Source organism: Peromyscus californicus, unplaced genomic scaffold (genome assembly GCF_007827085.1).
Source record: "Peromyscus californicus insignis strain IS unplaced genomic scaffold, ASM782708v3 Scaffold_17__1_contigs__length_78620276, whole genome shotgun sequence".
NCBI classification, from domain to species: Eukaryota; Metazoa; Chordata; class Mammalia; order Rodentia; family Cricetidae; genus Peromyscus; species Peromyscus californicus.
The window spans coordinates 32,763,752-32,788,967 of NW_026294469.1; the positions used below are offsets into that span (position 1 = coordinate 32,763,752).

The following is a 25,216-nucleotide window of genomic DNA, read 5'->3' on the forward strand; positions in this document are numbered from 1 at the left end:
ACCATCACAGAGTTCTCTTACACAGTAAATCATCTATGATATCACTAGGGTCTTAATCTTAGGGGGCCAGTTATGGGATTCATATTGACAGGAATATCTGTATGCAGCATATAAGTTTTATGTTAATTTTTAACACATTCAAATAGGATTTGTAAAGATAAAACATTGTGGGAGTGGCCAAGCAATGACTGGCCTAGCTTGAGACCCAAGCCATGAGAGTAAGCCCACCTCTGACACTGCCTGGAGGGCCAGGACCCAGAAGCTGTTTGGCCCAGAGACCTAGGATTGAACCAAACACAACTGGAGAAAAAAAATGTCAGTGTAATGATGCCTAACAATAGTCTGCTATACTCATAGATTGGTACCTAGCCCAAATGTCATCAGAGAGGCTTCATCCAGCGACTGATGAAGCAGATGCAGTCCCTTACCACGGCCTTGTCCCAGATGACAGACATGCGCTCCTCCACACCATTGGTGCCCTCAGGGATGGCTGTGAAGTTGTCCTTCCCGATGGCTTTCTGGGCAGTGCTGAAGGTACAGTGGGCACTTCCAGAGAGCTGCAGATCACCGCTGGGAAAGGAGAAAGGTTCGCATGACTAGGAGAGATAGCTGGAGAACATCGGCAGGGAGAGAGGGTTGAGGAATGGCAGAACCATGTTTTCAGTCTGCAGCGCCTCCATCCCTCACTAAGCTGTGTGAGTGAGCATGGGTAGTTTCCTCTCCTCTCTGGGCTCAGAAAGCAAGGCGATAGAATTAGATCATTAGACTGTCTTCTGTGGCAAATGTCAAAGAATCAGGTGAGGGCTGGAGAGATGACTCGGTGGTTATTAGCACTTGCTGTTGCTGCAGAGGACCCAGGTTTCGTTCTCAGCAGCCACATCAGGTGGCTCGCAACTGGCTCTAACTCCAGTGCCATGTTATCTTATGCCTTTTTCTGGCCTCTGCAGGCACCTGCACACAAGGTGCACATAAAGAGAAGCAGGCAAGCATTCAGGTGTAGGCATGCATGCTTGTATAAATACACACACACACACACACACACACACACACACACACACACACACACACACACACACAAAGTTGTAGAAATATAAGGACTCAAATGACCAGTAGCCTGATTCTGAGTCTCCCTATAATTACTGGCTAAGTGTCATCATGACAAATGCTTTGAGTTCTGACAAATAACTTTAAGTGCCTTGATCATCAGTTGCTTCATCTGTAAAATGGTGATAATAGTGCCTCACTCATAAAGTTGTTACGAGGGACAAGGGTAAGCACAAGCTTGGCACATTATAGTAATCAGCTGCTGAGACCCTTATTCACACCGAAACTGTGTCATCAATTGAACTGTAATGTAGAAGAGCCGGTTTTCTGTACTCCAGACTGCAGGAGAATTTGATGCTGCTGCAGACTCTGATCTACTGTCTTGACCATACTACTGCAGCCCCCATCCCAGGTGGTCCCAAGATGATTCCACAGAACCCATGGTATTTCTGCACCAACCTGGCCAGCAAGGAGTTGATGTAGTCAGGTGTAGTTGGGTCAGGGCTCAGAGGTGGGGATGTCACAAATGCAGCTGCCTTGGCCCAGTTCTTACTCCAGTAATGAGTTCCATCTATTCCGAGACTGGCAGTGATGGGTTCGCCAAAGACCACATTTCCTGGAAGGGGTGAATGTCAGTTTTGCAAGAAATATGTACTGCTCCAATCCAGCATATCTAATCAGAACTCTAACTCTTCTCAAGGCTCTGTCTCTGAACTTAGGCAAGCCTAGGGTTCAAGTTTCTATTCACAGCTTTTTAAGTCTCTTTTTCTATTAACTGTGAACAAATTTGTATTCTGTAAATAGTAAGAAGCCATTAGCTGTAAGGTGTGGCAGTAAGCCTCCCACTTTGAAAGCAAATTTAAATTTAAAAATGAAGAAAATAAAACTACATACTGGTTATACAGAGTTCAAGAGCCATGCTCATTTTGAAATATTAAAATGTCAGAACAGTATGCCCTATATCTCATAACTGATGAAATGAGATTCTGTTTACTTCTCAGACTTGTGAAAGGACTTAGCGTACATGAAGGGTCTGGCACATGGTAGATCCTTAATAAATACTAATTTCTTGTATGTATTTGTGTCTGTGTATGTGTTTGGCATGTGAGTGGAAGTCATTTTGGAAGGTATTTATGCATCTGTACACATGGGTGTAGAGGCCACAGGCCAATGCCAGATGCCCTTCTCCACTGTCCTCCATCTTACTTTTGGGGACAGGGTCTCTCACTGAACTGGCAGCTCAGCAACTGGACAAAATCAACTGGCCAGCAAGTCCCAGGGGCTCTCTTGTCTTCATCATCCCCGAGCTAGGACTGCAAGAGCAGGCCACCATGCCAGCTTGTTGCTCAGGTCCTAATGCTTGCAAGGCAGACACTTAACCAACCGGGCCTGGTCCCCAACACTAATTTCTTTACTGTCTGCACTTTTCCACTGTGAGAGGCCTGAAGTCCCGAGTGTGGTCCACATTGCTGGGAACTGCCAGCTCTCCTGCTCCAAGGACAAGATTCGGCCCTGCAGTGTAAAACCCATTCTGGAGGATAAGAGGCTCTTACATGTTTTTATCTTGCTGTTGTTTTCTTTTTTTAACTACTGTCTCCTTTGGCTATGCATTTGCCTTTTTGACAAACACTGACTTGGTGCTGGAGACCGAACAATGTGAAATGCATACGATGGGGCTGGCCCTTGGATGCTGGATTAAGCTTGTATTGGATGTTTTTTAGAAAGAGATAGTGATCCAGAAGGAAATGCTTCTCGCCAAAGTTGGCTGGCCCCTCAATTTCTCTGCATCAGCGTCAGGACAGGAATATGCCGATAAGCCTCGGGCATCTTTAACCTTCATCTTGTTCGGCCTTCTGCCATAGAAGTTTGCACAGTCGTTTTCTAGGCAGGATTTCATAGCCAGGGTTATGAAGAGGTTTTAGCCTCATTTCAACTTCAATCAAGGATATCCTAGAATACTAGGTAGGGGGAAATTCTAACAATGCTTCTGCATTCACTAGAAAATATCCATGATTGATTAGTGATGTCTACCGCAGAAAACCAGAAGAAAATATCCGTGGTTCACATATGCATCCCTGCCTTCAGGGATGGTGTTAACAAGGATTGACCAAAAATATAGGATCGGGATAAAGGAAGAAGTGAGATTCAAGGAAAACACTCAGCTATTACAAGAAGCACATCCTTAAGAGAGGACCGACTGTTCCTTGGGACTACATTTAGAAGAGAAGTTGAAGAAACTGAAGTTCTCCACTGTATCTGAGTTTGAATACTGAACTGCCCAGCTGATTCCATCAATTTCTTCATTTAAAAGTGTGATAATAATGCCCCTGTCACATGTCTCAGAGTTGAGAATTCTGCATTTAGAATATTAATTTCAGTACTTCATTGTATTGCTCTGTGTGTGTGTGTATGTGTGTGTATGTGTGTGTGTGTGTGTGTGTGTGTGTGCGCGCGCGCAGGGACTGGCCTAGGCCCTTGAGCTTCTACACAAATGCTTTTTTACACAGAGAGACAACCCCTCTCCCTGCTTTAAGTTGTAACTTTTTAAGACTCATTATGAGCAGCAGAGTTCTTAAAGAGCACTAGGGATGGGTGATGAGATTCTTTGGAACTTGACCAGAAACAGATTCGGGAGGAAGGAGTAAGCCCACCCCCCACCTTCCTGCTGGAGGTGCTCTCAATGCTCCCTGAGAATGACTGTCCAAAAGGTGTCCATGGCTTCAGTATCCCCAGCCCTGTCTTGTCACCAGGCTCCACATCCCTTTGCCTGGTGGACACAGTTGTGTGAGTTCTCCTTGCAGAGAATCATAGCCAGGAGGCTAATGGAAAGAAATGTCTACCACGAAATATGAAGCAAGAACAGCATATGCTTGAAAACAATCCAACCTCAGGTTCCCTAGTTATTCTGAGCATAGAGCTCAAGTAGGGCATGAACACCAGCAGAGGGCGTTAGAGGTTAATGGCCTGGGTGGTTAGGGCTGAAAGAGTGAGTGTGGTGGCCTCTCTCCTCCTCTTCTTTTTTCCTTCTTCCCCCCCCCCCCCCCTACTTCTAGGAAGGAGAATTTGACTGCTCTCCTGGTTCTCCTGAACACCTCTCATCCAGCAGAGTGGCACCATTAACTGCTGAGAGACAAGAGCAGGTTTACTGTGATCATGGAGAAATAAATGGGAAGCAACCCAGAACCTGACTGCTCAGCAGACATCTGGACACCTAGACAGATGCCTCTCTCATAGAAAAGGGCCACCTTTTCCTAGAATGCTAGAGAGCTGGAAAACACTGTCAGAAGTCAGCCCAGTTCTTCTTAAGCACCCTAGTCACCCCCACATGGAAATTGAACAGGGCCACTTAGCTGAGGAATCACTCAGCTTGGGTCTCTCTGTTAGCAGATGACCATCAGCACACAGCAATAGCAAATGCATGACTCATGGGGTATCTTCTTTCCCAATCAAGCACAGCGCATATCTCTGGTTTCTCAATCACACTGTTTACGGGCACAGCTTCACCACCGAGCCCATAAGCCTATCACTAAGGACAAGATATAAAACTCAAAAAAAAAAAAAAAAAAAAAAGCTTTGAAATGGGATTTGAGACAGACACTGCAAGCCCCAGTTAATAGCAGTGGACAGCAAAGCAGAGGGCAGAAAGGCAGTGAGGACAGAGCCCTGGGCCGTGAAGACCACAGTATAAAACTCTTTTCTAAGCGAACTTGTGCTGACCTGTATGCTCAGGTGGCATGACCTCACCCCTGTCATGAGAACTCTCAGATCGGGCCAGACAATGCTGTCTTCTTTAGGGTGTGCTTCGATTCAGGGATGCATACAGACCCCAGACAAGGTAATCCACACTATTCTTAGACACTTGCTTGGGCCATTTCTTCACTGCATCCATCACCAGAAACTGAGGACAATAGATCTCCTCCCCCCAACCCCCAGAAACCCCATATCATCTATTCCTGTTACTGTTAATACTGATCATGAAACCACCAGGAAGAAAAAAAGAACGAAGGAAACAGTGAAAGCTTTAGCGTAATAATGTCATTGCTTAAACCTCTAAGCTAATCATGCCCCGGTTACAACCAATACTCTGCTTTTTTGGGTTGCTGTTGAAGCCAATTTTGCCTGGATCTTCGACTTCTACACTTATATAATATAGACTGGTGTGTCTATTTACAAAGCTCAGATAATGCAAACTGACATTAGACAGATGGAAAGTGAGTGAGAGATGTACCAAGTCTCAGAGAAATTAATTTACGCTGTTATTTCAGGCAAAATACTTAACCTTCCTGCTACTTCAGTTTACTTATATACCAGATTGGAGAAACCATAGAACCCCAGTTGTAGACAGAGGCTTCCTAGAGAGCATGACAAGGAATAGAAAAGGCGGTGCCATTTCTAATACAGTGAACAGCCAGGAATTGGGGGTCGGGGGAGCTACGTAGTGCAGTAGGAGGTTCACGATCCTGAGAGTACTAATCACCTTTCTTCCTGGCTTGTGAGATGAGATCAGCTGCGCTCTTGCTCATGACCTTGGTGACATAGAGGGGGCAGTTGGTCTGGCTGGCGATGGTGATGGCACGGAACACAGCCTCAGCTTCCAGCTACAAAAAAAAAAACAAAAAACAAACAAACAAACAAAAAAATTCCCCAGGAGTCAGTAAGAGCATGAGCCTCTCTCACCCTTGCTACTGCCTGCCTGTTTAAAAGGTGGTAATACAAGGCTGTGAGGAGGCTAAAGAGAACAGCACAGGGTGGGGCTAGAGCACGGCCTCTCTCCTCTCCCCAAATGGAAGCCTCTACTTCCCGATTTCAGAGCAGAGTCTCTGGGAAAACCCAATCACATCATCAGGTCTAGAATCTCCAGTGAAGACAATCAGGCACCCAAGGACATCAGGTCCTTTCCTGCAGCAATGGGGTCAGCAAAGAGTTGGTGCTATGAAGGATTTCTTATTAAAATAATTCCCAAGCCAAGCTCCACAGTACAAACACTGTTCTTATTGCTGTTCTCTTCCAACCTACTCCAATTCATGTTTTCAAATATGCCAACTAACCCAGCTGTGCTTAATACATGAGAAGTAATGGGTTTCCCCATATTTGATTAACCAAGTGATATTTGAGAGCTCAGGCTCGTTGGGTGGACTAAGAGTGAATCCTGGTTCTGCTGTGTGCCAGCCAGGTAACCTCAAGTACATCATATAACCACTCAGTACTGCTGCTTTCCTGTCTAAGTGGGAGTAACAGTGAGTTCTGGCATCTAGGGCCATTGTAAGGATTAAATGATTAATCCTTTTTAGAAATTAGTGCCCAGGACAGAGGCTATTGGTGTGATTGTTGACCATAGTTTCTGACCAATGTGAAGTCTGCTACTGCTCAAACCCTGAACAAGTCCTGTTCAGCCTGGAGTGGAGACAGTGGTGATTTCTCATTGAATCATCAGTCATTCTTTTTCATATGCATATGACTTTCTGGGTTAGCTTGCACAGACCAACACTTGAAAAATATGCTCCAAATAGTTTACAGATGTCTAGTGGCTGCATAATGCAAACCAGTCACTCTATGGTGAGTGTAGTTCAGTCAGCTTGAGGAAGTGGGTTGGCTGAGCTGGCATCCTCCAGAAGGCTCCTGGATGCAGGTGAAGCCCTCTCAAGTTCCCAGACATTGCAACCCACAGACTATGCTGTGTGACTCTGGCTATCCTTTCTGAACAGCATCACTGGAAACTACATCTGGCTGAGCTTTGAACTGAAGAGCAGCTGGCTTTTCCTGCACTCACTCTCGCTTCCTACCTTTGCTGACCACTTCAGCAGCCCCATGACCTCAGTCCTGGCTTCTTTGATCCTATTCCCTTCCAGCAGGGCAGGCTTTTCTGCACTTTGAGGACGTGACTATCTTTAGAAGGTTACATCACATTTCTGCTTTACTCAAAAGAGCTTCTGGAGTTGTTGAGATTTCCAGCTAAGTAGCCTTCTTACTAAAAAGGAGATGGGACTGGGAAAGGTTGAGGTGGTGGGGGTGGAGTGAGGTTGAAAAAACAAACCAAGGAACAAAAATAGACTTCGCTGTGAAATCCCCTGGCGGCATCTAAAGAACTCTGTCTTGCCAGCATATCCCTCCAGTGACCAGTATTTATCGCTTCACAAACAGTGTTGGCAACTATGGCCAGGTAACACCATATAAGTGATTTTCCAGTTCTTTAAACATGGTCAGCCCCCTGGTTGACTTTCTCTAAGCTTCAGGCTCTTTACCCACACAATGTCACTACCTTGAGTGGCAGCAAGAATAACTGAGACAAGGCAAGCAGTTAGCACTGCCAGAAATACGTGTCCCTGAGAAGGTGCCTAGAATTATTAGGGCACAGATTTTTTTTTTCAGGAATGTTGTGTGTAACTGAGATGTCAATCATTAATTTTAATTATAATTTAATTCATCATTAACCATAACAGCTGTAACAACTGGCAACCTCTAGAAAGCTGACTGTGTTCTATCTCCATCTGGATGCCCTGATATAAGTGTATTCAGCTTGTGAAAATGGATACCTCCTTGTAATAGGAAATTTCCTCTATATTTGTGTTACGTTTAAACTTTTTCTGGGCTCTAGAAGAAATGAGGAAAGAACAAAATCTTTAGGTTCTGGTTCTTCTGTGGAGTTTGGCATAACAGGGTTAGCTCCCCTGACATGAGGACCATTGATATCACTCAAGGCTGGTAGGTCAGAACCACCTAGCTTTCAGACTGGTGGGTGATTAATTTCAAGCTCTGAGCCCTGTGCCAACCTGAGAAATTGCTGACATAAGAGATAGGAATTAGCCCCTAGTCACCTTTGACTGGCTCTGCAGATGCATACCCTGATTCATATCATGAGTGGAAAACTTCCATTTCTGACCACAATCATCACTTTATTCAAATGAATAGGCATAACGCCTATGAAAAGTCTATTCAACCCCCTCTCCACATTGTCTGTGTTTTGCTAGACTCAAAGTAATATGAGAGTACATAAGAATGTCTCCAGTACTCACGATGATTAACAAAGACTTAGACATTCAGCACTCCTACTGAAGGAGGGTCCTGCAACTGAAGGTCAGAGGTGAGCATCTCCTCCCTTACATTCCTTTCAAGAAGAGGTCTTTGAGAGAAGTCATGCTAGGTGATGTTCATAGATGCTATTTCCTTTCAGCCATGCTCATGCCTACACTGTGTGTGGATGTGGCTCAGGAAATGGGGGCCAAACAGAATCACTCCAAATGTAAAGTGAGTGGCAGGCTAAGACTGTGACCATCAGTTTCAACTCTTACTGCTGTCTTGGTCTTTTCCCTGTGAGGCCCTTCTGCTCTACTCCATGCAACCCACCTCTTCTGGTCTGCTCAGAACGTGGCCTTCTGGGCCAGTTATCCCCATTTCCAACATCCGGGCCTGCTCCTAAAATAAAAACAGAATGGAGAAAGTTCTTAGATGGTTGCAGCCAAGATTTGGGAAAATTACATCTGTATGCTCTGGGCTAAGATGCTCTCAAGGGGGAAAGAATAAAATTTATATGTTGGACAAATATGTAATTCCACATTTGGAGTTGTAAAGTCGAATCCTTAAAAAGTTAACTGGCTTCTTGTTTTTATTAAAAGGAAGATAGTTAAGAGTGTTCCTGTTTTGTCTACACTACCAATAAAATGTCACTTACTCTTCATCTCTTTCAGACACAGCTCCCTGTGAACAAACCCTTGCCTGAGCTGTTAGCTGATTCAATCTTGAATTTAGCTGTTTATATTCAATAAAAGGCGTTGACATCTGCTCCATGCTATGCTCGGGTTAAGTACCTGGATTAAGGCCATGTAGCTCACAGTTTAGGGCCAGATCCCACAGTACCTGCCATCTCTTTCAGGTTCATCTGGGCTGCTTTAGTCCAGGTGCGAATTTCCAACCCTATTCTGGCCTGATGAGAAGCTACGGCATCAAATTCCAACAACTCGTGTTTTAATAACTGCCTCTGGGTTTGTTATTTCAAATTCATGGATTAGATGAGTAGATGCAGAATTCAACCAGACAGAACCATGCCTCTTGACAGCATTACTTGAGTTACTGTTTGGTGAAAATGCTATGTACATTATGATATGACAGACAGGTGTGCTTCTTGTGGCAGACTCCAATTATCCTCACACCTATGAACAACTTTTATGGAGAAGCAGGTGGTTGGTAAATACAATTAGGGGTAGCAGAAACCCTAGGCTACCATCATCTGTAGTTGCACCCTGAAATTGTTAAGGCTAGTTCCTAAGAACTTCTGCTTCAGTGACCCCGGTCTAATGGCTTGAGAGATGCTAGTAATTTAGGAGAGATGTCAGCGGGGACAAGCCTGTATCACCTGGAAACTATGAGGTAAGGTTGGCACAAAAGGATTCCTAGAAGCTGAAAAGAACCTCTCTTTTCTTGTTAGTAATTCAGATGAAGAGGAGTGATAAGGAAAATGATCATATCTGGAGGTTATGAGCTTTATGGCCTCTCATCCCAGGTCAACTTGATTGAATCTGTGATCACCTAGGAAACTAGATTAGTGAGGCATACCTCTGTGTGTGCCTCAGGATTAACTGAAGGTGGGCTGAATTATTCCATGGGTGGGCTTGGAACCCAGACAAATTAAAAGGGGAACAGGAAGCTGGGCTTGGTGGGCACGTGCCTTTGATCCCAGCACGTGGGAGACATAGGCAGGGGGATCTCTGAGTTGGAGGCTAGCTTGGTGTGCAAAGTGAGTTCCAGGACAGCCAAGGTTACACAGAGAAACCCTGTCTCAAAAAAAAAATAAATAAATAAAAATAAATAAATAAATAAATAAAGGGGGAGTGGCAGGAGAAAGCCAGCACTGTATCACACACATAGAAAATTCTCTAAAACCCTCCTAGGCTGATTTTTCTATTGAACCACATCCATTTTGTCTTCTAGCCATTCTCATTGATTGAATTCTAGACATATTTTCTTTCAAACTCCAGTAAGAGTCCTCCCTAAGGAGGCACATAAGGGCTGCTAAGGCTTACAACTAGATATCTTCTGCCTTATTTGACCTCTATCCTAGTCACATGTGTTAACATGGGATGCAGCCAGCTCATTGGTCACACTCTGGAAACACACTGCTTCCTAGCAGACATCACAACAACGAACTCACTATTCTTTTTTTTTCCCCCCTGAGAGTTTTGGTACCTGTCCTGGATCTCGATCTGTAGCCCAGGCTGGTCTCGAACTCACAGATTTTCGCCTGGCTCTGCCTCCCGAGTGCTGGGATTAAAGGCATGTGCCACTACCACCCGAAATTAACCTCACTATTCTGGTCACAGAACATTGGCTTTCTCCAATGGCCTTGCTTTGTTTTGGCTTGGAACATAGTAAATTTGATACATTCAATTTTCTTTTTAATTTTTTTGTTTGTTTATTTTAATTAGAATACCATTACATCATTTCTTCCCTTTACTTCCTTCCTTCCCACCTCTCCCACCCTTTACTTCCTTCCAAATCCATGGCCCCTTGGTCTCTTTTTCTTTAATTATAATTGTTACACATACAGAAGTGCAAAAATATATAATCACCCTCTTCAGTGTTTTTAGAGGTGTTTGTAGGTACATAATTTCAGGGCTAACTACTTTGCAAAAGGGATCTTCTTTAATGAGGAGTGGAAGCTACAGTTCTCTGTGGGCATAAGGACATTTTTCAAATGCATAAAAAAAGAAAGCTCAGCCCAGCTTAGAATTAGAAAGATCTGAAAGTTGTCCTTGTATGCAAACATTTTGTTTTGCTCTTGGTTTTGCAAAAGTATAGCACGAAACTCTGAGGCGAGCAGCTGCCTTCATTTAGATGACATGATTCAATCTTCAGCTAAAGCTGAATCTAATAAATACACACCAGAAACTCATCCAAATGGAAAAATGCCCCAATTCTTTTTCCTGATGGAGAACAGATCTTCCTGAGGTCAGGAAAGGGTGGGATGAAGAGGACCCAGGGATTGCTGAGACTCTGAAATCACAACAGCTAGAACCCTGTATTATGTATGGGATATGAAGAGCAAGGAACCCCCAGACACAGGATCTCTGAGTAAAGATGCCTATGGGGGCATATCAATTTTAGAGCTAAAGTCTAGTTCTACCAGTTATTCATGGCTCTGTGTGAAGGAACTGTGCTTCTTGCTGTTCACGTCATCACATGAACAGAGGTCACCCTCTGCTTTCTTGCTGGCTCCTCCTGGCAGAGGCCAGTGCTGAATGAATATCCCCAAGGAAGACACATCTGTGCATTTATTCCATGAAGCAGCCCAGGAGATGGATGGGAAATTGCTCAGCTTCCTACAAATGATCAGTTTGGGGCTCTGGGCACTTGCTTTCATCATTCTTTCATCAAGTTACTCAATATGGTTTCTAGGAAGCCAGTGGACTACGGATCCCCATAAGACCCAAATTCGTTATTATCTAAGGTTGTGAGTTCTGCAGTCCTGGATCAGATTTCTGGCTTCAGAGAAATGCTCCCTTAGGATAGAGAATGCCACGTAGCTTTGGCTCATTTTCAGCAAAGAACCCGCCCTGCTCTCACTCAAGAAAGGGCCCAATCTGAAACTAGCCTGGTTGCCAAGACTGGTCAGGTCTCTACTGAATCTTCTAGTTTCTTCTTGTTTTCATCCCTTGCTTTCTCTACCATTGTTTTCTTCACAGATTATGTGGCTCTTGTATTTACTTCAGTGAGGTTTTTTTTGTTTGTTTGTTCCTTTGTTTTGTTTTTGTTTCTTCTAAATCAGGGTCTCCCTTAGCTATGGCTGGCTTTGTACTAACTTTCTTTACTGCTGAAGGGATGTTTGCTCCTGGAGAAGGTTGGTACTCCAGGGCTCCTCTAAAAACTTTTAGTGAAAGATCTCTTGGGTACCATCAGGGGCACCTTGTAAGCTCTAAATTTTCCTTTCCTTGGCTCTTCGCTTCCTAAACCAAGACTGAACCTCTGATTCCTTAAGAAAGAGGCCCTTCGCAAGATTCTTCTTCGTGATCACATCAGGGTATTCAGTTTCTTGGAAAACACTCTCCAGTTCGCTCAATTGCCATGGTGTGAGACCCCTGCGGGTCTGTGGTCGAGTGCTCCTCCAGTGCTGTGGGACCCTAGCAACTAAGGTCTTCCTCTCCTCCAACTGTAGCTGTCCTGTGTTTTGGTGGTAACCTTGGCTCGTGATGGCGACGTCAGAACCAATGTAGTTCAAATTGACCACGTGGTTCATATCACCCTGGTGGTTTGGGGTACCCTGGTACTCGGGTTTGTCCATGAAGCCTCGATCATTAACACCGCAGCTCCCTCCTGCCGCTGCTATCTCTTGGTTATCCTCGATTTCCGCTTGGTCATTCTCAATTTCCACTTGGTCATTCTCAATTTCCACCTCAATTTCATATTCTTCCAGGTTGTAGAAACTGGGGTCATGGTGATGGGACATGTGTGCCATGGCCTAACACTGTAGGAGTAGCCTTGCCTTCTCCAATAAGGATGTGTTCAGGGAAGTCAAACCGTCTCTCTTCCTCTGGAGAGGCCAACGATCCTGGAATTGTTCAGTGCAGAATGCTAGGCTTCTCAGCAGATCCTATCTGGCGCCGAAGACTGAAGGAGTCCTGGGTGAAATCCTGAAGAACTTGGTCCTAATATCGGTGAAGGAACGCCGATCCCCAGGATAGGGCAACTTGCCAGCAAGAGCGAGAGCAAGTCGCTTAAAATTTTCCTTCTACCGCGTCCTTTTATATGGGCTGCCACGGGAAGATGCCGCCCACTTTTAGGGAAGGTCTCCCACCTCCAATGATCAGAGCGGGAAAATCCTTTGTATCTGGGCGTGGTAGCACACACCTTTAATCCCAGCAGAGGCAATGGGATCTTTGTGAGTTCCCGGGGGGTTGGGAGGGGTGGATGGGGGGAGCAGTAAGGTGTACATGGAAAGTCCTGGACAGCCCGAGCTACGAAGTGAGATTCTGTCTCAGAACAAGGTTGGGGTGGGGGTGGGGGAAGAGGTAAGAGGTAAAGGTGGAGGGAGAGAGAGAGAGACCTCCAGAGAAGTGCTCAGGAGTTTGTTTTAGTTGATTTCTAGAAGAAGTTAAGTGGACAACCAAGATCACACTGTCTTCTTTATAATCCTGTCAGAAGTTTCTAGGCCTAAATGCTTTTAGGGAGAGAAAACTTAGTAGACCACTTTTAGACATACCTGTCTTCACTCCATAACTAGATAAATATCTGAGTTAGAGGTGCTTTCTCAAAATTAAAAGCAAATGGAGAGGAAGACATCAGGCAAAATATTAAAAAAAAAATTTGTAAGCTTAGTAACTTATAATTTATGGGGACATTAATCTGAAGATGAATTCTTTTTTGTTTGGTTTTAGGTTTTCTGAAATAGGGCCTCACTATATAGCCTTGATTGGCCTGGAACTCCCAGTGATCTTTCATGCCTCAGTCTCCTGAGTTGGGGGATTAAAGATGTGTACCCACCACCTGACCTTGAAGATTAATTCTTCTTCTTCTTCTTCTTCTTCTTCTTCTTCTTCTTCTTCTTATTATTATTATTATTATTATTATTATTCTTTTTCTTCTCCTCCTCCTCTTCTTCTTCTTATTTGGTTTCTCTGTGTATCCCTTGCCTTGAACTCAGAGAACTCAGCCTCCTCCTGAGTGCTGGGATTAAAGGCGTGTGCCACCACTGTGCTGCTGAAGATTAATTCTTTAAGATATACTGTTTACAGCCAGAAATAAAAAGCTCACTTATCACATCTAATGGCTGTAAACATTTGATGGTCAGTCCTTGTTAGAATTATAAGTGTGAGCCTAGAGCTAAGAGCTTTTTTAGCGTGGATTTTTGGCTTTATCAATGTGTTTATGGTAGTCTTGAACCCTTGGGGCATTCAAGTCATGTTGAAGAGAGGAAATGGGTGGGATGCAGACCCAAGATCACACACATAAAAGGTTTGATCCATGATGTTACCTGGGCAATGATATCTCCATTCTCGGCGTGAACTTGAGCAATGGCCCCCAGCTCTCCCAGGCAAGTGAAGATGTCATAGAGCTGAAATAGAAACAAACAACCTCATAGCCACCTTTAGCAGCTTCACATAAAGGCCAATTACTGAAACCAAACCTGAAACAATATCTTAAACCAGAGAGGAATGTAGTCCAAAGACATTTTAGCCAGGCATGGTGGCATGCACCTTTAATCCCAGCACTTAAGAGGCAGAGGCAGGCGGATCTCTGTGAGTTTAAGGGTCAGCCTGGTCTTCAGAGCAAGTTCCAGGGGTTACACAGAGAAATCTTATCTCAAAATCAAAATAAAACAAACAAATAAACAACAACAAAAACAAAGACATTTTAGGAGGCTTTGTCTCTATGAAAGACTTGTCTGGATTTACACAGACAGGACCAATATCTAACAAGCCTTCTCTGTGGTATCCATCTCTCCTGGAGTAATTTCTCACTGAGCTGAGACATGGTATCAGAATTCTTTTCAACAAGTGTTCCACAAGCCCCTGACAGCCTGGTCAAAGCTAATACAATACTCAAACTCTTAATCTGAACCTCTTAAGACAAACATGCCCTTACTCTCCACCTAGAAGATAAGAGTGCTAATTTCTTACATTTCCCCCTGATTGTTTCAGATCTATCAAATTGAGACACACCCATGGTTTCCTAGGAGGTCACTTGATACAATTATGACAGCCAAGCTGGTACCCAATAGCAGGAAGCCCGCCTAATCTTAGGAAGCAGAGAACTCCACATTTTCACCAAGTTTATAAGAGGTTTAGAGACAATAGTGTTCCTCTTAGTCTTTAAGACAACTGTTGCCAGTAGAAATTCAAGATCTTCTCTGCTTTGCCATGGGCACCTGTTCCATTCACTTCTTTGAAATGCAGCATGGACTGCAGGGGCTTCAATAGACAGCCTGACATAGTGGCCCCACACCAGTAAGCACCATGACTCATGTTCCAAGGGCCCAGGTCATTAGCAACAATAGGAAACCCATGCTTGCGGACAATCCAAACAACGCAATCAAATGGGTTGCTACCTCTGTGTTGGACACTTGATATAAATCCTTGTAGGCCATGTAAACCATGAAGGAATTAACACCTGCAAGACAAGGAAAGGAAGAAAATCAGGAAAAAGACAACATTAATTATCACCACCACCGCCACATGTCTACCACGCATGCGCTCTGAGCACATGGCTCAGGTGCCTACCCAAAAGAAAGGGGACATTCTGAATGCCCCATCTTATCATGCCTTCTGTTGCCTATAAAATCCATAGTTCATCAGTGGTTTCCTCGAAGAATGATGTCTTCTTCGGTATCCTTTGCTAACCCCAATTCCCAGGATTACAGTTCAGAAGACTGATAACTTTCATACTGTTCAAGGACGCAGACACCAGAGAAATCACGATAGCACACCAGCTGTGCCCAGACACTAGAGGTTGCAACACGTGGATGTACCCTATACTGCAATGAGCTGAGAATGTTTAACTTCTGGGCTTCGGTTTCCTTCTCTGTGAATTGGAAAAATAACTCCCGCCTCATAAGGTAGCAGTTCGCCACTAAAGGAGGCAATACTTCAAAAGCTTTTAGTCCCTGTGAGGCAAGCATTTGGTCTCCATGGGGATGGGTTGATTTCACTATTTGGTGAATGACTGGTATATATTAGGCTGCAGGGTGAGGTGTCTATGAGAAAGATGACAATAAAGCTAACTTTAAGCCCTTCTTCTGAGTCAGGTCTGGTGAGGAGACAAGCATTTAATCCTGTCACTGGGGAGGCAGAGGCAGAAGAACTGCTGTGAATTTTTCTCTCTATCCCTTGCTGCACCTCTAAAGTTTAGGGATGGGCTGGACTACATAAAAAGTACTAGGCCAGCCAGTAAGGTGCTATATCAAAATAAAACCCAAATCCTAAATGCCCCATCCCTAAAAATTTGCTTCTAAGATATAGCAGGGATATTCTTACATTATGCATTTTCTGTTATTGAAACTGTACTTTTGAAGACACACATTCACAGCACATGTACAAATGCATGCACACATACACAGAGTGCACGTATATTTTTTGTAAGTATACTATTTACCCTCCATTCTCTATAATTCATTTAAAGAATAAACTGGGTGGTGGTGGCACATGCCTTTAATCCCAGCACTTGGGAGGCAAAAGCAGGTGGATCTCTGTGAGTTCAAGCCTGGTCTATTGAGTGAGTTCCAAGACAGCCAAAGCTACAGAGAGAAACCCTATCTAGGGAACGAAAAAAAAAAAAAAAAGAAAAAGAAAGAAAGAAAAAAGGAAGGAAGGAAGAAAGAAAGACAAAAAAGAAAGTACAAAGTCAAACTTAGCTTTTTAACCTAGAAATACTTGGATTTTTATAATAAAAGGGTGTTGATGTTGACTACATACTCTTTATGGTGCTTTGAATAGGAATGCCCCCACCCCATAGGTCCAGTTTTTTGAATGCTTTGTCATTAGGGAGTAGAGATACTTGACAGGGATTAAGGTGTGGTCTTGTTGGAGGAGGTGTGGCCTTAGAGGAAACATGTCACTGAGGGTGGGCTTTGGGGTTCCAAATGCTCAAGTCAGGCCCACTGTCTCCCTCTTCTTGCTGCTAGCTGATCTGGATGTAGAATTTTGAACTTCTCAAGAACCAGGTCTGCCTTCCTGCTGCCAAGCCTCCCACCATGATGAAAATGGTCTAAACCTCAAAAACTGTGAGCCAGTCTCAAATGTTTTCCAAGAGTTGCCTTGGTCGAGGTGTCTTTACAGCAATAGAACATTGACTAAGACACATAGTTTGAAGACTGACTCTTTCACATAATACTAAGTTTCAAATGTAGAAATAAAAATGGACATAAAACCTGGCCTCAGTGAACTAACAGCAAATGAGGACAGATAATAATTTGTACATTTTACTTAAATACATAAATCATCAGCATTATAGGAGAAGATCTATTGATTTTCACCCAAAGTCAATAGGTAGGTGGGGTGGTAGAACAGAAAACCATTTTGAAGAAGGAAAATAATTTTGGTTTAACCATTAGGGTCAACCTAGCCCACAGTTTCCCCAGCCAAAAGTGGATTATAGTTCAAGAATGTCCATACTCAGCGTGGGTCAGCTCAGGGCAGCTTTCCACAACATTCCCCTTTCCAAAAGCCTCCAAGTCATCCTTGGAATGGCCCAGGCCCTGTGTGCTCATTAAAGCCACTGAATTTTCTACTGACAGGCAAAAAACAAAACAAAACAAAAAAACCAGAAAGATGGAGGGGCTAAGAGCATATTTTGTGTTCCCAAGGGTTGGGCAGGATTTTGGGGTGCAGCAAGAGAGAGAAGAAAAGATGCATTCTCTGAGGGTGCATCTCCCCTCCACATAGACACATGATGTTTTCCTGAAGTCCTTGCACAGTGACCGGACAGGTCTTGTGCATTAAGCATCCATTCTTCTGCCTTTCACTGGACTGCTTGCTTTTGCACTGGACCTTCAGCGGAGGCTGTTGCTTTCCCATTTCTGACTACCTAGATCACCTTACAAAGCTGAGCACATGGTACATATTTGCATATGTATATATGTTCCTGTGGGTGCTAAATGTCTGGTGATCAGAACATAGGAAAAAACAGAAAACAGGAGCATCTAAGAAGATAATGGAACCAAAATCATCTTCAAAGTGAGAGGACCTCCTCCAACAATACACACATACACACACACACACACACACACACACACACACACAAACACACACATACATACACACAAACACACACATACACACACTGAGAGAAAGAGAGAGAGAGACAGAGCCAGAGAGCCAGAGACATACTGAAGGAACATATTTTCGCTCGTAACCAGATAATCAATCTATTCTTGTTCCTGGCATGTCTTAGCCTTTTTTGAGGATCTTGAGGATGCCATTATTATACAATATTAACAGTCTGGCCTTGAGCAAAACTGATAAGGGTTAGAAATCTTTGATCTCAGAATTGTTAGCAATGTGACTTCAGGGAGGATCAGTCATCTTGCCCCAGTTTCTTCCTCTGCAAAACTGGCAAAAATGTATTGTACTGGTTAGTTTTAAGTCAACTGGATTCAAGCTAGAGTCATTTTGGAACAGGGAACCTCAAATGAGAAAACGCCCCTACCTGTGGGCAAGCCTGTCCTGCATTTTCTTGATTTATTATGGCTGACGTGGGAGGGCCCAGTTAACTGTGGACAGTGCCATCCCTGAGCTGATGGTCTGAGGTGCTATATATAAGAAGGCAGGCTGAGCAAGCCATGAGGAGCAAGCCAGTAAGCGGTACTTCTTCAAACCCTGGACTCGGTTCCTGCCTCCAAGTTTCTGCCCTGCTTGAGTTCCTGTCCTGACTTCCTTCAGTGATGGACTACCAGCTATAAAATGAAATAAACCCTTTCCTCCCCAGTTGCTTTTTGTGACGATGTTTAATCGCAGCAATAGAAACCTAAGACATTCATGGAAGTGAAAAGCGTCGTCTTTGGATAGACCTATTGCTTACTAAATGAGATCCTGGGCAGTTACTCTAACCCTCTGCTTTTTCATCTGCACTGTTATGACTAACACTATTTATCCCGTGAGGATCCTGTATAAAAGTAAGTGAAGTTGCATAAACACAAAGTGCCTGGAACAAAGGAGAAAGCCCTACATTCAGCACTCGTGCTTAAGGTACCAGACTCTAAACTAGGGGAGTGACTCCCATAAGTGGGTCACTGTGGGAAAGACAGACATGGCAGCCAAGAGACAGGAGGCTGGAGAGCATGATTTGCTCACCTTTGTCTTTGCTGAGGTTCTGTACTTCCTGCTTGACACTGTCATTCCAGTGGGTGATGTCCACATGCAAAGCATAGTCACAACAGCTTTTCCCATCAGCCCACTCACGCCACTTTTCATAGGCCTCCGTCAGGCTAGACTCAGGTTCAGGTACTACATGGTCAACTGAAAGACAAAGGGCCAAATGACTCACAACAGTTTGGTTCTTCCCTGCACCCCACAGGTCTGTTCCCTCCTGCTTAGCGATGACTGTACAACCTCTGTGTCTTGGTGCCTTCAAAGAGACAGGTGCTTTAAATATCTAACTCTGGGACTTGGGACAAATTATTAGCTTTCTGAAACCTCAGTTTTCTCTTCTTAAAATGGGTGTTAAGAGGATAGGGGAATAGGTAATAATGGCAGTTTCCCTCTGAGTTTGCTGTATGATTAAATGATAAAATACATATAAAGTACTATACTGATACTTGGCACATATTAAGCATTAATAAATGTTAGGTCTTGATGAGTACCTGGGATTTACGATTGCTGAGGTTGAGTCACTGATAGTGACAACAGTTGTATTCTCTTCCCTGGATAGAAGAAGTTCTAGATGTATGACAGGAACTAGTGGCCAAGGTTAACAAGAATTGGTTTCGCTGAGTTCAAACTCACTCTCTTCCCTGCAACCATGGATGGTACGCATTTTTAAATAAATTGCTGCTATTATAGTAAGGGTTAGGCCAAAGTCCCACTTTCATCAGTGCCCCCCAGGCAGCTGAGGTAAAGCATGCGACTGGTTCAACTATCCTGAGATTGACATTGAAATATGTATCAAAAATCTGGACCTTTTTTCAGACCTGACTCAATAATTATCCTCATGCCCAAGAATCATACCTAGGAAAACAAGTTGTAGCTGCTAGTTTCTAGGGTGTTCGAGAATACATTTATGTAAATGAAAAATTGCAAGTGACTGAAGTTGAAAAAATTGAGAAGTTTAGTTAAAACTTAGAGAAAACTTCCACAGAGTGACAAAAGACATCTACTTAAAAACCTGTAGTAGAATATGAACAAAAGAGCAGAAAGACATTCATAGTCCATGATTTAGTGAAAAATAGCAGCTTGAAATACGGTACAAAGGTTACAATCCTCTTGTTAAGCTGGAAACTGTGCAACAGCAGCTCTAACAGTGAAGGAGGGTTAAATGCACCCTTTGCTTTCTGCACGTCTAGCATCTCTAAGTTATCTACGAAGGGCGAGACTGCATCTGTGGCTCCTTGGAAGCTTTATTCCTCACTTAGATCTCTGATTTTCCCTCTGCCCCTTCACTGATGTAGAAGATCAAGCATAGAAAACATTGCAGGCATGCAGAACAGGCCCAATTCCTTGCCCAGGTGGCAGGCAGCCAAGCCAAAGCCAAGATCACGCATTTCCTCTGTCAGAGAAGCCTAAGCACACTGATTGGAAAGTAGATGCATCCAGCTACATTCCTAATGTCTTCAAGGACATGAGGGCTTTCCTGGGCAGACAGCTGCTGAGAAGTCAGCTGGCTCCTTCCCATCAGCTGGGAGGAAACCTCAGGCCTCCCTGGACTACACCTTTTATGGCCTTGCTACAGTTTTTCTGGGCTTTTACCTCCTAGCTAAAGTTGACCGCTGCTAGTGGTTAAGTCTGAAGGAAGGTCAAGACAGACTGTAATTCTGGCTCAGGCTGCTCTGAGCCTGTGGGTAGAGGAATATGATGTTAAGTAAACAGTGCTCTGTCTCCCCAGTTTGAGGCTAGCTCTGGGCCAGTACCCAGTTCATTGAGATTCCTCAGACAGAAAGGGCTGTCTGGAATGCTATCAGTTCAGTAATCCAAGGGCATGCCACTTCCCAAGCTCCCCTAGAGTTAGTAGTTACCAGAAGTAAAATAAAACAAAAATAAATAAAGGAAACCACTCACAGCTTTTCTAATCTTAAAGATACAAATTGGTCAAAATACAGCAATGACCCAATAGTACTAAGTCCACTGAGTACCCCAAGAACTGTCAGTCTCAAAGAGTATTCTTTCTAACTTATCTTTCTCTCATGCATGAGACTTGTGCATCTCCTTTGTGTAATTCCAGGGAGCTGGCAGTTTTCTTAAGAGTAACCACCTCTAGGAACACAAATTCCACAAACCAAATCGAGAGAAGTGTGTCAGGTGTCAGTGTTATCAGAGGGCAGGTGCTTGGCACCTGTGGCAAGCCCAGATCTCTGAGCGGCAGGACTATGTCTAGTCTCAGGACTTACTGATCATGGTGGTGCCACCTGCTAAGGCAGCCTTTGTCCCTTGGAAGAAATCATCCACTGTGGTCATCCCCTTGTAAGGCATCTGGAAGTGAGTGTGGACATCAATGCCTCCAGGAATCACCATCTTCCCGTTGGCTTCAATAGTCTTCACACCTCCGGGGACAATCAGATTGTCTCCAATTTGCCTGGTGAGACAGTGGGACAACCGGCAGTTAAGAAGAGAGACACTCAAGACAAGCGTAGGATGTAAGGATTTTAGGCATTGGTTGTGGGATGACTCATCCCTAACAGGCTTGAGGGCCAGCCAGCCCAAACAAGTAAAAAAGGTACTTTCTGAGAGCCAACCTGGGTCTGCCTAAGGACCTTAGCAGCAGCAGCTGAGACATGATCTGGATATGACCTGGACCAATGAGAGGCAGCCATGTCATACTGACAGATGTATATTCATCAAACCTTCCCCCAGGGTGGGGTAGAGGGTATATAAGGCTTGCCTCTTCCTGAATAAACTGAGCTTGTTGTTTCGACATTCTCCCAAAGTCTGTGTTGTTGACTCTGCACCTACTTGCCCCCCTCCCCCCAGCCCCCCAAAGGGAAAAACAGCATAGGACCCTGCTACAATTAGGGTCTTCAAAGTCACTCACAACTCCAGTTGTCTTTAAACAAGAAGAGATAGTTGTGTGCACAAAACTATTTTTGTGGACACAAAATTATCTGTATGGGCCTTGAGTTATGGCTTTGTACTGAAATCTATGGATTGCCGATGTCTAGAGCACAGCATGTGACTAATATTTTTACTTAACTATTTTCATGGTTTCTTTCACTTTGCTCCTTTTTTTAGTGGTGTGGGATGACACCGGGAAAGCTAGGGAGAGTGTGAAATGCATGATGCCTAGGAGCAGCAGAAGATAAAGACTCAGTACAACAACAGATATGGAACTCAGGCATCTTCAAAGCAGGCTTGCTGTGCCCTAGTGAGAGACCTTTGCTCGAGTCACCCCCCACCTCAGGCTTCTTTTTCTTACTCCACCCTTCCCTGATCAGCCAATGGCACTCCATTGCAGATTCACCATGAAAGAGTCAAACATGCAGATCTCTCCCACACCAACTGCTTTTTGCACTGTCAGTATCTCAATAGAGGCTTCAAACTAAGGAAGATTATTTTGACAATCTCCCTAAGGTACGGTGTGACCCAGGAAGCTTTAGAGCATCCCAGGAAGGAATAGGGGTGGGAAGCAAGGTGGGGTTGGAGGCAACTCAATGAGTGTTTCAAAGGTGCACCTCACAATGAATGTGTTACCTATGCCTTAAAATGCTGCTTGAAGATCTCTACTTTCAATACTGCTTGACTTTATAACTTTGATCTAGGTATCTGGTCAAGTCTGTCCTGATGGTATACCTAGGATTCACAGTTTACATTAACAATGAATATCACCTACCTTGGACACATGTGTAACCCACTACTGGTTGGTGTGAGTACTTTCCATCTGAACCTAGCCAAAAAGATTCTCTTGGGGTAGGAAAAAAAAAAGTCACTGACCAGCAAATTCTAGGTCCACAGCTAATGTATTCCTGACATGTCTGAGAGTTCAACTTCACCGCATCACCACGGGGCCATTCCAGGGCCACCACAACTCAAAACACACAGTGGAAAAAATGCAGCCTCTGATTGTAATTCTACTTCAGTCCAGATATTGCCCGGTTCTGCTACTCTTTTTCTTAGTTCTTCCTCCAGGAGAAATTGAGAATCAAGAGGATGAAGAATTGATGGACCCGTGTGGTGTGTGTTTATAGATGTTTACATACATTGTTTCACCCATCCTTGCAACTAGCAAAATACCCTATCCGAAAGAAAAATGCCTCATCCACTTTTCTCCAATACACTAATTAAGCCCACAGTGTTCTCTAAAATCTCAGCTTCTGTCTCCTTATTTAATCATTCTGCTGGTAGCCAAGTCTACTCTGTGTAGGTGTGCTACCTGGAGGCTACCTGGATTTACAGTCTTGACTGTGCCAGTTACTAGCCATAGACAAGTTATTATTTAATCTCACCATGACCCAATTCTTTTGATTGAAAAATGTAACAGCTCCTCATTGGAGTTATATAGATTAAAAGTTCATCTCTGCTAAACCCACAAAATACTATTAAGCACCTTAGGGATCAATAAACATGAGCTGTTGTAATTAACAATTGCTCACTATGAATTCCATCTAGCCTGTTATTCAGTTCTTGATATTGCTATTACCTCATAATGCTGGATCCTTGCTATATATTCAGAAACCTCAGTTTCCCTCAGACTCTAAGGTCCCAAGGACAGAGGGAATGCTGATTTGAGCTTGCAGAATGCCTACTATAGAATGTCACATAGCAATGTCTAGCACCTTACACAAATGCTTTGCCAATAGGAAGCACTCCTGCTAGCAGGATGAATTGGATATTCTAGACATATACAACATCTTATTAATATAGTGGTGTACCTTGCTGTTCATGATATGATATCATATTAATCCAACCCTGTTTTAAGATGAACTGATACATGAACATCAACTGCCCGTGCTTCTTCAGTAGCAAATCATTCTATAGAGAAATTGTAGATTGCTGATGAATATATTTGGAAAACATGCCTTATATGTATGTCCTATTTGTACCCTGCCCTTCTAAAACTCACCACTATTTTTTCAAGTTCACTTTTAAGTATTTTCTCTAATCTAAAGCCTTACCTGTTAACAAAAAGTCTGTGTATATTCTGATTTTACTTTGGAACCTATTACACACACCTTGGTATTTTTAGGATGCTGTCACTCATATACACTTATCAGTATCCTTAAGAACAGAAGTGACATCACCCAATCTTCTATCACCCATAGCATTCCATTTAATACATTTTGCACAAAGGGGCCCTCAAAATGATTCTTTTGTTTTCACTTTTTCAGTGTTTTCACTTTATTTATGAAATTGAAGCTTCTTCTTAGGCAGAGGGGAAGTAGAAGGTGGTTTCATAAACATACTTTATTAAGCCATCCTCCATGTAAATATCAGCATAAAAGGACTGATCATCATTGACGATTCTTCCTCCCTTGATTAGAAGACGGTCACTCTGGAAAAGAAGGAAGACATGAGTCACTATCACAGTACCTAGGGGAAGAGTGTGTTGCCAAGGTGTTCCTAACTACCTCTTCTTTCAGACATTTAGCAAGAACACACTTGGTAAATGACCTCTGTGTGATCAGTGCATTACACATTTGAGTGAGATATATTTGTTGGGGATCCAGTTCTGATTCACATTATTCCAGGGTTTCACCTCTTGCATCTGAAAGCTGTCACTGTCACAGCTTTTAGAAATATACATATATATTACCTATATTGTCAAAATGAAAAACTTGTTCATGTTACTGCTCAATTCTGTTAGATCACAAAGTGTAAGAGAATCATTGTTGGGAAAAATATAAAAACTGTATTGTACTTATTTAACGTGGGAGAAGGAGAAATTATGTATGATTTATATTTGCTTCATTATATACAGTATTTCTCACATTCTTTTAATCCATTTCATTTTTTTGTTTTAATATCCATGATACATAGTATTGAGTTTTCTAAGGACATTTTTCATACAGTTATATGATGCATTTTGACTAGGAATGAATGCACTCCCTTATTGCTTTAATCATGAGAAAAATAAAGTCTTTTAAAAAACTGCAAATTAGATGAAATTTATGAGTGATCCAACATGGAACAATGAAAATATGCTCTATGGTTGATCACAAAATACACATATATGTTCTGTATGTCAGAGGAATATCAAACCAACATCAGTTCTGCAGATCATAGATTGAATGGAGATGGAGTACAAGGTTATGAATCAGCAAAACTGTGCAGTCTTCCTTGATGTTCCACACAAGGAGGAGTGGATCCAAATACAATCAACACCACTGAGAGCACATCACTGGACACTTTTCAAATGGTAATTAGATAAATCCTTTCTGGCTTAACAATGGATGAGTAAATGAAAACGGAGTCCAAAAACAAGTGATAGGCCTGGTGTAGGTTTCAGGGGGAAGGAACAGGGACCCTGATCATGGGTTGTAAGTGTTATTGCTGTTTATTATTTATTATTATTATTTGTTTTCATTATGCAGAGCAGAGACATGAAA

The 25,216-nt window shown here is 43.2% G+C and overlaps 1 protein-coding gene across 2 annotated transcripts in view; it reads right to left on the reverse strand.

Annotated features, from left to right (window-relative positions):
* Dpysl3 (dihydropyrimidinase like 3) overlaps nucleotides 1-25,216 on the reverse strand; it is a 109,881-nt gene that overhangs the window by 9,553 nt on the left and 75,112 nt on the right. For both annotated transcript variants that reach the window (XM_052742113.1, XM_052742114.1), the window contains exons 2-10: nucleotides 24,074-24,162; nucleotides 21,068-21,252; nucleotides 18,819-18,983; nucleotides 15,080-15,141; nucleotides 14,006-14,086; nucleotides 8,389-8,457; nucleotides 5,522-5,642; nucleotides 1,504-1,660; nucleotides 429-570 (exon numbers count right to left, since the gene is read on the reverse strand). In XM_052742113.1, the coding sequence (XP_052598073.1) occupies nucleotides 429-570; nucleotides 1,504-1,660; nucleotides 5,522-5,642; nucleotides 8,389-8,457; nucleotides 14,006-14,086; nucleotides 15,080-15,141; nucleotides 18,819-18,983; nucleotides 21,068-21,252; nucleotides 24,074-24,162 (1,071 nt within the window). The remainder of the gene's footprint in view (nucleotides 1-428; nucleotides 571-1,503; nucleotides 1,661-5,521; nucleotides 5,643-8,388; nucleotides 8,458-14,005; nucleotides 14,087-15,079; nucleotides 15,142-18,818; nucleotides 18,984-21,067; nucleotides 21,253-24,073; nucleotides 24,163-25,216) is intronic.